Genomic DNA, 14,627 nt, shown 5'->3' on the forward strand with positions numbered 1-14,627 from the left:
TATATATATATATATAAAGAACAATTTTGAATACTTCTGTGAGTTATGATTGTAGTTTTTTCCCCCAAAATGTGTAATTTAAATGATGAGTTACCTGGCCAAGGTCTTTTTTCTAATATGTTGGCAACATCTCACATGAATTTATAGGTTGATATACATTATAATTGCAGAGAAACTGTACTAGTTCAGGTCAGTTACGACAAAAGTGACTATATTTAGTAGAAAGTTTATAGTAAGTGTATTCAAACTAAAATTTATTAATTTATTCTAAGTTATTGGCTCAACATCAATCTATTATTATTGGTCTTTCAAATAAAATTTTTTTTAAGAAAACTTAACCAAAAAATCAAACTCATTTGAGACATTGTATATACTTAAAAACATATTTTGTTAATCAACAAAACTTTTCACCTGAACACACACACTCTCCTGCACCAACTCTTCCTTTATAGATTATGCACACAGTGATAGGCCTCCTCAGATTGAATAACTACACATCAGACTTGGCAACAACCAGATGACTATGCTTTTACATGGGTGATATTTGAGTTCATTGTATTTTAGACTACCAGCCAGAAATTCAGCTTAAACATATGGTCTTTATACTAAAATTCAAAACAAAATAAACAAAATTGCTCATTTTAAGGAAAGACAACTTTGCCAAAGATCGGAAGTAAATGGATGGTCAAAAATACCTTTTCCCTCAAAATGTAAATGCGGCACTGAAAATGGCTACGAAGTAAGATTACTGAATTACTTTTCTAGTCATTTTAAAGAAATAAACTATCCTGTATTTACTTCTATACTGTTGCTAACACACCATGATACACTTGAAACATGAATCGTTTCTTTTCTCAGGAATCTAGTTTAGACAAAACTCAGCAGAGACAACACATCTAAACACCAAGAAGCATCAGTTGGAGTATATAGACCTTCCAAGCTCACTCACTCACTCACTGACTTTTTGAGTTGGTAATGCATCTCAGCTAGGGACACAGCAGAGATAGCTGGTTTCTCTATCTGAGCTTCTCCTCAGGGCTTCTTAGTCTTCTAATCATGGTGCCTAGATTCCAAGAATAAGTATTCTAATAGGACTGGATTCAAACTATACGATTTCTTGCTCCTTAATCTCAGAAATCTCCTAATATCACTTATCTCACATTCAACTGGTTAAGTACATCATTATGTGCAACTCAGATTCAGGAGGAATGGTACAGATTTCATAGCTCTGTGAGAAATACTTGAAAGAATTTGCAACTACTCTTTATCCAGCACATCACATGTCTAAGATACAGCTAGGAAATACTGTACCACTACTTATTTAGGGGTAGCCAAATATGCTTGAAAAAGCTTTTTAAAACCAGCTCTTATTAAGACCTCAATTTAGGGCCCATTCTGAGTCCTTATAACTTTTAATTCAGAGTTGTTTAAATGAAGAATGGGAGTGGCAATTACATAGATTCAGTGCATTTGTAAGTGGACTATGTTACATAGTGAAAGTTCTGCTGTGTGAGAGTTTGGTGTGATTTGTTGTAAGTTCAAATTTTCATTATGAACAATAAAGCAGGGCCCTCCCTGGTGGTGCAACAGGTTAAAGAGCAGCACTATGAAGCATCCACAGCCACTGTAGCATAAACTCCATTCCTGGCCAGGGAGGTGACCCACATGGTGCAGACCACTTCTTTCTCACTGCTGCTCCCCTCAGCAGTGTTATTTCAGTACATCTGCCTGTTCTGCTCCCCACTCTGTCTCTGGTGAATCCTCTCACTCTCATCCCCCGCACATTTGATCTGTACCCCAGTTCTTGTATGTATAAAATAAATAAATCTTTTTTAAAAGGAACAATAAAGCAAATAAACTAAACAACCCAAAATAGCTTTAACTCAAACACACTCTGCACTTTAAGACTAAGTTCAGTTTTCCCTTTCCTGTGGAACTATAAAGTAGGTATGTATTGACTCCTACTAATACCTTGTGTTTACAAGGGCAGCATGGTCTAAGGAATAAGAACTTGGAATCTATCATGGAGCAAACATGGTTTTGATATTTATGAACTGATGACTTTAGTTAATTACTAAAGGTTTTATTTCCTCACCTCAAAAATGGGTTTCATAGTATGAAACTGACCTCACAGGGATGCTATGAGATCATGATGTTCGGTTTATCATAATTATCATTTCATGCATGACCTCTAAAATTTTTTAATTATTGCTAACATTCTCAAGTATTTGTGGTCACAATGAGAACACAAGTCCTTATTTTATATGTTTTTTGATATCTTAAGCCACTAGAATAATATTTATTTCTTTTTTTTTAAGCAAAGTTTTATTGAAGTAACTATAATTTCTAAACTTCAGGTGTACACCATTATAATCTTACATCTGTATGTAAAACATCATGATCACTGTTTCATTGTATTTCACACATGAGTGAATAATATGTGTTCTTGTGCTGAATAACATGGTTTATTGGTAGGCAATGTTAGTCCTTTCCTTAATTCATTTTTATATTTTTTTCTGTTTATTCTTGATTGCTAATTTTTAAGTTACTTGCCTGGTTTGGGAAAAAAAATGTTTGACTTACTGGATTCACATGAAGTTTATGCATTAATTTAGACAGAATCAACATATTTTTCATCTTAAATTTTCCTATCCATACATACTGTATGCCTTTCCACTTATTCTAGTTTTTTAATGTCCTCAGCAAATCTTAGAACCCTTTGCAAACTGATTTTCACTTCACTTTTCACATCTATCTTAGGTTCTTTGTGTTTCTGATGTCAGTGTAAGTGGGGTTTTTCTTCAATTGCATTTTCAATTGAATTTTACTCATTATTCCTATGACACCTTTTACTTTTTTATTTTTTTAAGATTTATTTACTTTTTTTATAGACAAAAAAACTAAAGTTTTCTTCAGTTTCTGCTTTTTTATTTTCCTTCAGTGAAAAGGGAGTGAATCATGCCAATATTTAACCTTGACATAATCCTCTTGTTTTCTCCTTTGTCAGGTAAAATCTGTTCATAGTCTTTATTTATCTATTTTTAACTCTGAATACTAACTATACTTCCAAGTAGAACATTAGAGTAATGAACATGTTTAATTGAATCTATCACCCATGAAAATATTAAGGAGAATATTGTGCTATAGAATACTAATAAACAGGAGACATTCACTACAAAGATGAAAAAAAATTCAGGGTTTGGGGATGTTCTGTATAAATATATAGCTTCACACATGGATAAACAATGCATTATATCATGTTTATGTTTCTTAATAACATAATATAGTCTTTCATGATGATTAGCTGATCAGGTAAGAGATTATTCATAAATAGACTTCTACTTTTGTACTAGAGACAAAAAACACACTCCACCTGAGAAAACTACATCTGATCATGTCAGTTCTCTTCTCAAACCTTTACCACTTATTAATATGTAGCTACAATTGACACAATTTGGAGACTACAGATTTTTCGTTCACAATCCAGGCTACAGATCCCCATCCTGACACCTTTGCTTCCAACTGGACACCACTGAGTGGTAAGCTGGCTTCTAGCCAGTTCCACCTGTCCTATAATCTTAGAACAATCTGACCTTTCCTCTGGGCAGATGCTAGGTTCTCTGGGGATGGATGAGTGAAGTAGGACTGCACAGACTTCCTGCCCAGCTTCTCATTTCCCAACAGTGGAGCTACCTGTTTGTCTATGCTAATTTGCTTCTTAAGCAGGTGAGCTCATCCTTGCTGCTCAGAGCAGTATGCTAGGGCATCATTTGGGAAATGGGAAATTGCCTTTTTATGAGAACCTGGACAAGCCAGGCTCCCTTTTGAATAAGCTGACTTTTTTTGAGTCCTTTCACCTCCTATATTCACATCAAACAGTCTATCACATCAGGAGCCAAAAGGAAAAAGTATCAAAAGGAAAAACAATTAAAGTCTGTTTAGTTGCTGTATGCAGAGTATAACAATAAGCCACCCTTCTGAAGTGTCTTGGAAAGGAATTCCTGTGATGTCAAGTTTCAAAGAAAGACTCTGGCCTCAAATCAAGCCATAGACTATGACAATGTTTCACAAAATACCAAAAAGAATTCACCTTTCAACAGCTAGGTGTTTCCTGTCTATTAGGGAAAATGCCATTCACACTCATAATCTCAGCACATTTACTTTCACTTCCTCTTTTCCTTCTGAAGCATGATATTGTGATTTCTCACTGGACTGAAATTAAGCTGGAATATGAAAATCTTCACAACTTTAACTCCCAAAATGTTTGCCAAAAAAATCCCTAAATCTCTAGTAGGATGCCTGTATTTTAAGTTTAAGGCTCTTGGGTCTATATGTGTTCTTTTCTGTATAAAGAATAAATTCCCTCGTTAACCCACAACTAAACTTTTTGTCAGTCAAGCATTTGAAATCAGCTGAAGAGTTAAATTACATAGAACACCTCATAGGAGTTTCAGTTAGGACAGCTTCAGACATCATTGCAAAGAAACACTGAAATGTTTCAAGTCACTAAGGAGGAGAAATCACCTCTTACCTGGGCTTCTTTCACTATCCCATTCTTTGTGCAGTTTCCAGTTTTCGAGCTGTCACTTTGTTTCTTGTGATTATGAAGACTCCCATTGCAAACATCACCACCTCCAGGATTAGCCATTTGTGTGAAATGATGGAACCAGCAAGTTTTCTTCCAGAAGATGTTGGCAAGCTTTAGTTTTGAAGTTGGCAAGGGGGTGGGATAAAGCACTTTGGGCTGAGCCCTCGAAGGAATCCTCCCAATCAGGCTTTTCCAGAAGAAGAGCCACAGCCTATCTTTTGGGCAGATCTTTGAAACTAAAAACAAACTGTTACCTTTACACTGATTACCCTGACATTCCTCAACTCAGATTGTGGGTTCCATGACAACAAATCTGCTTCTGAATCTATAAAGGAGATTGCTCACGCTGGCTTCTTGCTTCAGCGAGATGTGGACTGAGGAAACTAGGAGACTGCAAAACCTTGTGGCAAACTGTGAGGAGGCGGGCCAGGAGGTGGAGAATCTTTTAAAGGCACACACACACACATATACAGCACACTCAGGTCTTCTAAGTACAGGTCTTCTACATCTCTTCCCCACCCTTTCTTCCAGCATCTATTTACATTTTTTGGCTGCAAGCCAAGTTCAAAGTCAACATTTCTTATTACATTCAGAAGTTTGGCCAGGAGTTAGTTGAGGATGGGTGGGATGGTGGGTGGGGGAGAAGGATGGGAAGTTACTGTTTAATTGTTACACAGTTTCAGTTGAGGAAGCTGGGAAGTTCTAAAACTGGATGGTGAGGGTACTGAAATGCCACCTAAAGCCTTTAAAAGTTTTAGTGATGCATATGTTATCATAATACAAAAGTGGGGAAAAAATTTAGAACTCACATGATGCTTAAAAAAGTGCAATAATGAGAAGTACTAATTCATCTAGAATTCCAGTAAGACAGAAGTTTGGGCACAGAATATTTGGTTTCTTATTTTAGCTGCATTACCTTTATTATGAGATCTTTCAGAAGCTATTTGCCCTCTTTATGCCTCAGTTTCTTCTGCTATAAATGAGACATATCATTTCTGGTATATTCCGATATTAAGAATCTTTTAAAATTCAATTGGCAAGTCTATGAATTGTTGAATTGGTTCAAATAACTTTGGTCAGAAAGTCATATCAAGTAGTATTAAGAATCTTCTCTTAGAGGTTTATTGAAAAACTAAGAAGTAAGGATCCATTCAATTAATACTCTGGAAAACCATTAAAAAAAAAAAAACCCTCACGCATGGAGGTCTAATGTGTGATGGGGTAGTGGGAAAATAAAACTGATTTGTGTTTGCTACTGACACAGGTGTTGGAAGCAGATGGTGACTGCAGTGTCCCAGTTCTTAACATGTCTGGATTACTCATTAACTCTTATTCTTTCAGCACACCAGTCACCAGAGGTCTATTTTCTCTATCACCATCAAAAGACTTTGTGGTAATGTTTGGGTGGAGAATGTCAATCATTGATAGGCTCTTGTGTGCTTGCATACCTGCTCTTGTAGTTATCCTGAATGTAAACATTCTGAACATGGAAACTTAGAAAAGAACTCCGTTTACTGAGGAATTGGACACACACACACACACACAAGAACAAGAAGACAGAAATGGCTCCTGATTGCATGGTCAATTCCTGGTTTTCAGCTTTCATGGGCAGGATGTGTTTCCCCTCCAAAAATATGTGGTGCAAGGAGGTGAAGACAATGCTTTTCCTAACCATGATTTGCATTTAAGGGTTGACTTTTTCCATCTCAAGGAGAGCTAAAGAAATAAAATGAGGACTTATGCCAAATAGTAAGAGGGAGTTAGCACCATGTCTGCTTATACCTTTGTTTCTCAAGCTCAAGATTGTATCTCTTATGAGGTCATCAGTGCAGAAGTAACTTCACAGCAGTCTTTCTCAAATTCCATGGGATTTGCACTGGGTGTTGGGAGCTACACAAAGGAGAAGGTAGATGTAAAAAACCGCAGACTGGCCCTCCCTGGTGGCGCAGTGGGTTAAAGCACAGCAATGAGAAGCTAAAGCCACTTTTGCATGAGTTCAATTCCCGCCTGCCCCAGAGGTGACCACATGGGGTGGCAGACCTCTCCTGACCCCCCCACTGCTCCCCTCAGCAGTGTACTTCGTCGATCTGCCTGTTCTACTCCCCACTCTGTCTCTGGTGAAGCCGCTCATGGCCCCTACACCTCCAGCCTGTACCCTAGTTCTGTATGAACAAATAAATAAATCTTTAAAAAAAAACCAAAAAACAAAAAACCGCAAACTGTTGTATGACCTCTTCAGCTTACATAGAAAGACAAGTTAAAGACATAGTTTTGAATGCGTTCTATTAATGTATATAAAATTACTTTTTGAAAAATTATGTTTGAATAAAGATTTTGAGATAAAACTGAACTCTGAACATTAGAGTCATTGCTTTCTTCTTTTCTTCTTTCTTCTCTTTCCTCTTTCAAATTTTCCCTTTTCTCTTTCTTTATATCCTTCCACCTTCTCTTCTTTTTCTTCTTGTATATTTCTTTTTTACCAGGGGGACACAAAAGCCATACATATATATATAAAACCTCCAAATACATTGAAATTTAATTCATTCTTATATTTTTCCTAATCTCAGTGGTCAAGATTAGACACATTGATCTCCAGGCAAAATCTACTACATATTCTCAATGAAACTTCTCTCTCTCTCTCTCCATATTGGATAATGAATTGTCATGTGCACAAATTATGTTAACACACCAACCTTCCACACCAGGTACTGTTGGCATATAAAATCAGTGGCGGGACATTGTTTCACAGTATCTCCTGTGAAAATATGTGTGGAGGTCTGTTTGAATGAGTGGGAGCTTTGAGTTTAAAGATATAGAGAGATAGTGTCTGAATGTTTGTGACTTTGCCAAAATCCACACATTGGAATCTTCTCCCTACTCCCTTCCCCCTGCCCCAAAAGTGGTGACATTAAGAAGTGGGGCCCTTAGCAGGTGAGAAGTAACTGCATAAATGATCATCCAGAGTTTCCTTGCACTTTTAGCCATATAAAGTTACAATAAAAAGATAGCTCTCTGGAAAGTAGACTAACCAGACACCAAATACTCCAGAACTTTGATATCAACTTCCAGTCTCTAGAACTCTGAGAAATGAATGGTAATTATGAACTACCCAGTTTGGGTATTTTCTTAATGCAGCCCAAATTATTTTGAGCATGTGTTTTTCTCTGTTAGTTAACCTGAAAACACACTAAATGTTGAATATAACCAGATATCTTTGAATAATAAAATTAAAATAATTTCAAATCAACTAGTAAACTCATAAAATAATTAACTACTATGTGTTAGGTTATTTATTAAACCATTTGATACAAAAATTAAAAGACATACATGTCTCCACCCTCACAGAACTAAAAGCAACTTTATATCTTCTATTCAAGATAGCTCATTATAAAAGGTAAAAAGAAAGTTATTAGTATGTTAAAGGCAAAGATTAAAAGTAGCTAACAATAAACTGATTGTGTCCACTGGTAGGACTTTTTTCCCCTAGATGTCAGCTTCTAGCAGTGGGTAAGAAAGGGTTGCTCATCATTGATAATGTATTCTGAAAAACCTCTGGGAACCACTGTAGATGGGAAGTTGCCAGAAAACTGAAGAAAATGAACAAAAGATTTGGTCAGTGTCTAGGTATCTGTCTATCACCGTGACTATATATTTACTTATGTAATAGAGAGTAATATACACAAAAACTATAGGTCCAGCCAGTCACATGAAACTTCCAAAGCCACAAAAATATATGGCAGACGTAGGTCATGAATTCTATAATTTATGGGTCCAGAGTAAGTCCCTGTGCCTTTATACCATGATAGCTCTTCTTTTGTTGTTTTGAGAACCAAGAATAAAGATAACAAAATCTGTAATTTGGAAAATATTACTGAATTGGCCAAATAAGTTTATTGTATTGAAATACTGTGATGCAATCATCTTTAGGTTCTTAAGATCATGTACAACTTCAGTTTTCATTGTCAAGTTTCTGTGAGTATAAACAACTGAACTGAATAGATATCAAATTTAGATCATAATCTGGATTAAAAAATAAATCCTTGAGGTAAGCTTATTTTAATTATATTTGCTGTTTTAGTTGAAAAGTAGGATTACTGGAGAGTTCTGTCAGACTTGATAAAATTTTACTTTGTTATCCCTTTAATGATTGCAATAAGATGAATAATATAGTAATATATGTGAAAATCCATTCATTCCATATTGAAGCAGTTTTCTAGTAATAAACCCTTGAGATGTTCAATTTCAAGATCTCTTTTAAAAAAAAAGAAACTAATTTACTTAAGCGAAAGCTTGAAACATTAATAGGTAAATATCAGGAGACAAGATGGAGAAAACATATTTCAGGCAGGAATGTCATGAAAGCATTGTGTGATGCACTCATGAGAGAATACAGCAGAAAAGAAATGTCAGAGTAAAGAGAGTGTGATCAGCTTTCTCCAAGGGAGGCAGTAAATCCAGAATCCACTTCAAATGGTAGTGGGATGTATCATACTTGAAGAAGGTAATACAGGTAGTTAGAAAAACTTGCAGCCTTTATTCTACCCTGGCCCCTAGTGGATATAAGGAAATCCAGACATTTTGGTGAGCTGCAAGTAGGAATGGACTGGGCTGTGAGGATTTGCAGGACTAGCAGGAAATCATGGAAGCTCTCTGTGAGTACACAGAGTGCACATTCTCATTACTCCTTTGTTCCCCAAAGAAGGCACTGTTTATATTTGTCACCATATATTAGCTCAGCCTCTACTTTTAAACAGAATTATATTATATATATTCTTTGTATATTGCTTCTTTCACCTAATCATTGTATTTGAGAGATATTTCCATGTTGTAATACATAGTTTGTTCATACTGGGTGATTGCATTGTGAAGTACTGCATTAGGAACATACCACAGTTTATTTATCCATTCTATTACAGATACTTAAGTTGTTTCTAGATAGCAAAATGATTGCTGCTATGAATTTTGTAGTACAGCTTCTGATAATCATAGATAGAGACATTAATGCTGGATATGCACCTAGTAGCAGAATCACTGGGATGTAAAGTGTATGTGTATGTAACTAGGAGAGATTCTGACACACAATTGTCTGAGTATTTTACCATGCCACAGCAAGGCTCCTTGCTACATCTTAGGGGGACTGTCAGTTCAGGTAGTCTCGTAGTGTGGTGAATTGCTTTCACAGAACATCCAAGACTAGATGCATTGCCCTGTGGAGAAGGCATAGAAACCAACTGAATGGAGATATAGTCCCTTGTTTTCTACTCCCTCCTTTTGCCTTTCATATGGAGAACCCCAGCATGGAGAAAGAGAGAGACAAAGGGAAAACCTATGATTATACATGATACCAGATATAAAATCTAAATGGACCAAGAAGTCATTTAAACTATTTTTTTTTAAAAAAAAAGCAGAAATGGATGTTTACTGTGAAGTAGACATTGATATGCTGAATCAAAATAAGTTTAGGTTTCACACCTTGGATTCTGTGTACTGTTTTGTTGAGAAAGTTGTGCATAATACCTATTTATGGAGTAGCTCACCCTATTGTAGCAAAGCTGCTGCCTCAGTTATATGTACTTGGCTTCTTCTGGAAGTCCCTGCGACAGGCAGCACCTTGCTAGCCAGGGGCTCTTCTCATACCTCTCTGTGCCTCGCCTCTGATTATGGGAGTGTGCTCTGTGCATGCTTATGCAGTGTGACCAGGTCCTCAGGGGCTTACCTCCCTCTGAGCAACTTTTACCAGGAGTTGGTGTATAAACACTCCATGTTCTTTTTCACTCCGTGAAACAATTCTCAGGTCTACTCAGACTCTCAAGAGTCCCCAGTGGGATTGTATTCCTATTATTGGCATCAGGAAACCTATAGAAAAATCAGTATTATTTGCTTTCCTCCTTTCCTTGTTTAGCTTTTTTCACTTTTCCTGAAGACATCCTCCAAATAAATCACTATTTTGGGAAGAGGAACCTAGCCAAGTACAGATAAATCCTAGTTTGTCCACTGGATTATTTGATTAGAGACCAAGTTAGATCATTTGAATGGTCAATATTAAATTGATCCTAAAATTAGGAGAATAGCATTGGAACAACAAAGTAAAAGCATTGCGTAAAACTGCAATGAACGAGGGAGAGAGAGACAGGAAAGCTATACTCTTGTGGCTTCCATGGGGAAGACTTACAGGATATATGTAAGAAGTATGTATCCACCATCTTTGTTGGGGAAGGAAAGTCTTGGACTTTAAGTTATAATATCACAAACTAGTAAGCGATTGAGCAAAGAATAGACTCTGACAATTTCTTGCATGCGTTTCATCAGCAGAAAAAGTAAAACTCACTTACCCTTTCTTTAAAGCATTGGTGGCAAGAAAAGTTTTTTTTTCTCTAGTTATCAAAATGATGAATAGAAATTTTATGTTCATTATCATCATTAGCCTACTGAAACTCATTTTCATAAACTCAGCTGAAATAACATAAATCTATCATAGTTATGGGGACTTCCTTGGTGTCGCAACAGATGAAAGCCAGCACTGCAAGCCAGCCACAGCTGCTTCAGTGTGAGTTGGATCCCAGGCCTGGAGGTGACCCACATGGCACGGCAGACCTCTCCTGACCTGCCTCCCTTCAGCAGCATACATCATCCATCTGCCTGTTCTGTTCTCCACTCTGTCTCTGGTGAATCCTCTTACCTCTCCTGCTCCTCTTGCCTGTACTCCAGTTCTGTATGCATAAATAAATAAATCTTTAAAAAAAAAATCATAGTTTTGTAGCCTGGAGTTCGGGCTAAAGTTAAGGCATCTCCAGATTCTTTCTGGAGTACGGAGGGAAGTTTCTAACTTCTAGAGAACACCCATATTTGGAAGATAATTGGCCCCCTTCCTCCATCTCCATGGCCAGTGGTGCTGCGTCCCTGCAACCAATCTTCAGCTGTACATCTGTGACTGACTGCAGCTGGGACATTCTCTGCTTTAAAGAAATCACGTGATTAGATTGGGACCATCTGTTTCTTGCAAAATAAGCTCAATGTATTTGTAAAGTTCCTTTTGCAATATATGGTATTATGTTAATAGGGGCCAGGGTTTAGAGTGTGAACATTTGGGGGGGTAGGGCTATTATTATACCCACCATAATGTTTATTACACTAACTTAGTCACAAGGGGGCTCATTATCTAGTTCTTTGTACTTAATTTTTTAAAACAAACATAGTAAAGAGTATTTTAATGGATTTTGTAGCTTAAATTACAAACTTTTTAAGCACAAAAAAGTAAATATTGTGTAAATGTACAAATGGATTTGTTTTTTTTTTTTAAGATTTATTTATTTATGCTTACAGAACTGGGGTACAGGCCAGAGGTGTGGTGGGTGAGAGGATTCACCAGAAACAGAGTGGGGAGCAGAGCAGGCAGATTGATGAAATACACTGCTGAGGGGAGCAGCAGGCAGGTCAGTAGAGGTCTGCTGCGCCATGTGGGTCAGCTCCCTGGCTGGGGATCGAACTCATGCTGCAGTGGCATGGTAGAGCTTTATAATGCAGTGCTTTAACCCGTTGCACCACCAGGGAGAGCCCACAATTGGATATTTTTTTAGAATATTTATTTATGCATACAGAAGTGGGGTACAAGCCAGAGGTACAGAGGTGGTAAGAGGATTCACCAGAGATAGAGTGGGGAGCAGAACAGGCCAACTGACAAAGTACACTGCTGAAGGGAGCAGAGGGTGAGTCAGGAGAGGTCTGCCCCACCATGTTGGTCACCTCCAGGGCAGGGACTGAACTGGCACTGAAGTGGCTGTGGCTGGCTTGCAGTGTTGTGTCCTAATCCGTTGTGCCACCAATGTGGGCCCAATTAAATAAATTTCCAAAAAGTGGGCACATCTGCTCAAAATGTAATCTATTGAGAAATATGTGAAGGATACTTGTCCAAAACAGGGACAGACAGAGCCACCCCTGCTGCATGGCAGCCTGACCTCAGGAGAGTTAGTTTGTTAGGCTCCAGGTTCTTGCTGCTGATGAACCACAAGCGTGGGGTAGGCAAGAGCCCAAGAGTTCAGACTCCAAAGGAGACTCTTCCTTCTACTTTCCTCTTGGCTCTTGCCAAGATCCTATGACGCAAGTACAACCAGGTATTGTGTTTGGTTGTTCTCTGTGCCTCTGGCACAGATAGGTCCTGCTTCTTCATCGGTAGCTCCGCTACAGGAAAATTTGTAATTTTCATTTGCAGTTTTAATTTACCTGCAAGTAAAGATGGTGGAAAAATTAGCTGCTTTGTGGGGCCCGCCCTGGTGGCGCAGTAGGCTAAAGCACAGCACTAAGACGCAAAGTCACTTCAGCATGGGTTCAACCCCTGCCCTGGAGTTGACCCACATGGCTCAGCAGACCTCCCCTCAGCAGTGTGCTTCATCAGTCAGCCTGTTCTGCTCCTCACACTGTCTCTAGTGAATCCTCTCACTGCCCCTGCACCTCTGGCCTGTACCCCAGTTCTGTATGCATAAATAAATAAACCTTTAAGAAAAAAATACCTACTTTGTAAAAAGAGAGTGGCCTGGATGTTGTGTGCCAAATGAAACAGCCTCCACTTTTACTTCAGCTATGTGTATCTCATGGAGGTTGGGTAGTGTGGGTAACTGACTCTATTGGAACCAAGAAAATTAATCTCTCTCAATCTTGATTGCTTGTATCTATAAAAGATGATAAAAAGCCTTCTAGGACTGTTACAATGGCTGTAGAAGGAACATAGTGTAAAAGTTTATTAGAACTCTTTTCTCTATGAATCTTGCTGCTGCTGATATAGGAACGTTCATGTGACTGAAAAGAAAAGTCCAAAGAATGTAAATCATGAGTTTGACTGAAGCAAGATCACCCATCAAGATACAACGGGAGGGACTGTGAACTCAAATCATTTAATTATCTCAGAATTGGTGTCTAAGAAACCAGAAAGGGACATACATGGTCATTTCCATGAATCACACTACCCAGTTAAGGTCATTGTCCACACTGAAGTGAGCTGGACACTCAGACATTGGCTTCCAAAGCCACTATGGCTATCACCTTTTCCTTGGCCATTGAGCAATGCACGTGGGAGGTTTTAGGAGCCAAGCTGGTCATGGTACATACCCTTTCTTGCTTCCAATGACCTCAGCTAAATTAGCTGCTCCAACTTAACTGCATTCCTAGGGATGCTGAAAGTACTCTCAAACTCTGTGTCCCAGAATAAGGGGCAGATGTAGGATTTAATGACCATTAGCTGTGTCAGTCACAGATAGTAGAGCCATGTTACTGGGAATGTAATCATGCCACGTCACTGTGGTAGTGGTATAGACAAAATTCAGAAGCTCTCAAAAAGGTGTTTATATGATGATTTTTTCCTGTTGCTTGTACCCTGTTTCTTGTGTTCTTGAATATGAAGCTTTAGTTGGTTGCATTCATAGCATGTCTCTTAATTTGCTAAGCAGTAATTTTGTTTTTATGAGTTTGTTTTTTTTTTTCTCCTAAGTGTGACTGGCCATTTTATACCCCTGCTGGACATAGGATAGCTTATGTACAAATCTCACCTGGTCCCAGTCACTGAAAGAATAAACTCATTCTGGGGTGGCCTGACACTCATTCCACTCTTCTGTCCCTTCAGCTCATGTACTGACAAGAGATTTATTCCACTCCTTCCCTCTGAGGCCAGGAACCTGGATGCCTACAGGTTTGTCCTTGGACCCATTCTCTCTCTCTCTGTCAGTGTTCTCTCCCTAGGGACTTCCCTCCTCCCTAAGGTGCTACCTGGGGTATGTAAGATAACCCCTCCCCCCACACTAGACCCACCTATGCCTCTGCTACCATTATTTCCCTTCTGATTGTCTTCTCCTCAACCTGGAAGTCTCTCTCTTTTAATCCCCAGATCATTCCTTTCTCCATAACATTCCTGATGTCACTCATCAAATCTGTGCCCCCCAGGCCCACCCCTGGAAGTCTTTACTGTTGGAACTCCTTTGAAAAGCCTGGAGTTGGTTCTTTTTATTCTCTATTTTATTCTTGAACTTCCCCTTTCTGTTTTAATGACACC

At 38.2% G+C, this 14,627-nt stretch overlaps 1 protein-coding gene across 1 annotated transcript in view; it reads right to left on the reverse strand.

Moving 5' to 3' along the window:
* SPTLC3 (serine palmitoyltransferase, long chain base subunit 3) overlaps nt 1-4,944 on the reverse strand; it is a 122,815-nt gene extending 117,871 nt beyond the window's left edge. The window contains exon 1 of the mRNA XM_004687163.2: nt 4,532-4,944. Within this exon, the coding sequence (XP_004687220.1) occupies nt 4,532-4,648 (117 nt within the window). The 5' untranslated portion in view covers nt 4,649-4,944. The remainder of the gene's footprint in view (nt 1-4,531) is intronic.
* Nucleotides 4,945-14,627: the final 9,683 nt, after the last annotated feature.

Source organism: Condylura cristata, unplaced genomic scaffold (assembly GCF_000260355.1).
Source record: "Condylura cristata isolate star-nosed mole 26May11 unplaced genomic scaffold, ConCri1.0 scaffold00022, whole genome shotgun sequence".
Classification (NCBI taxonomy): Eukaryota; Metazoa; Chordata; class Mammalia; order Eulipotyphla; family Talpidae; genus Condylura; species Condylura cristata.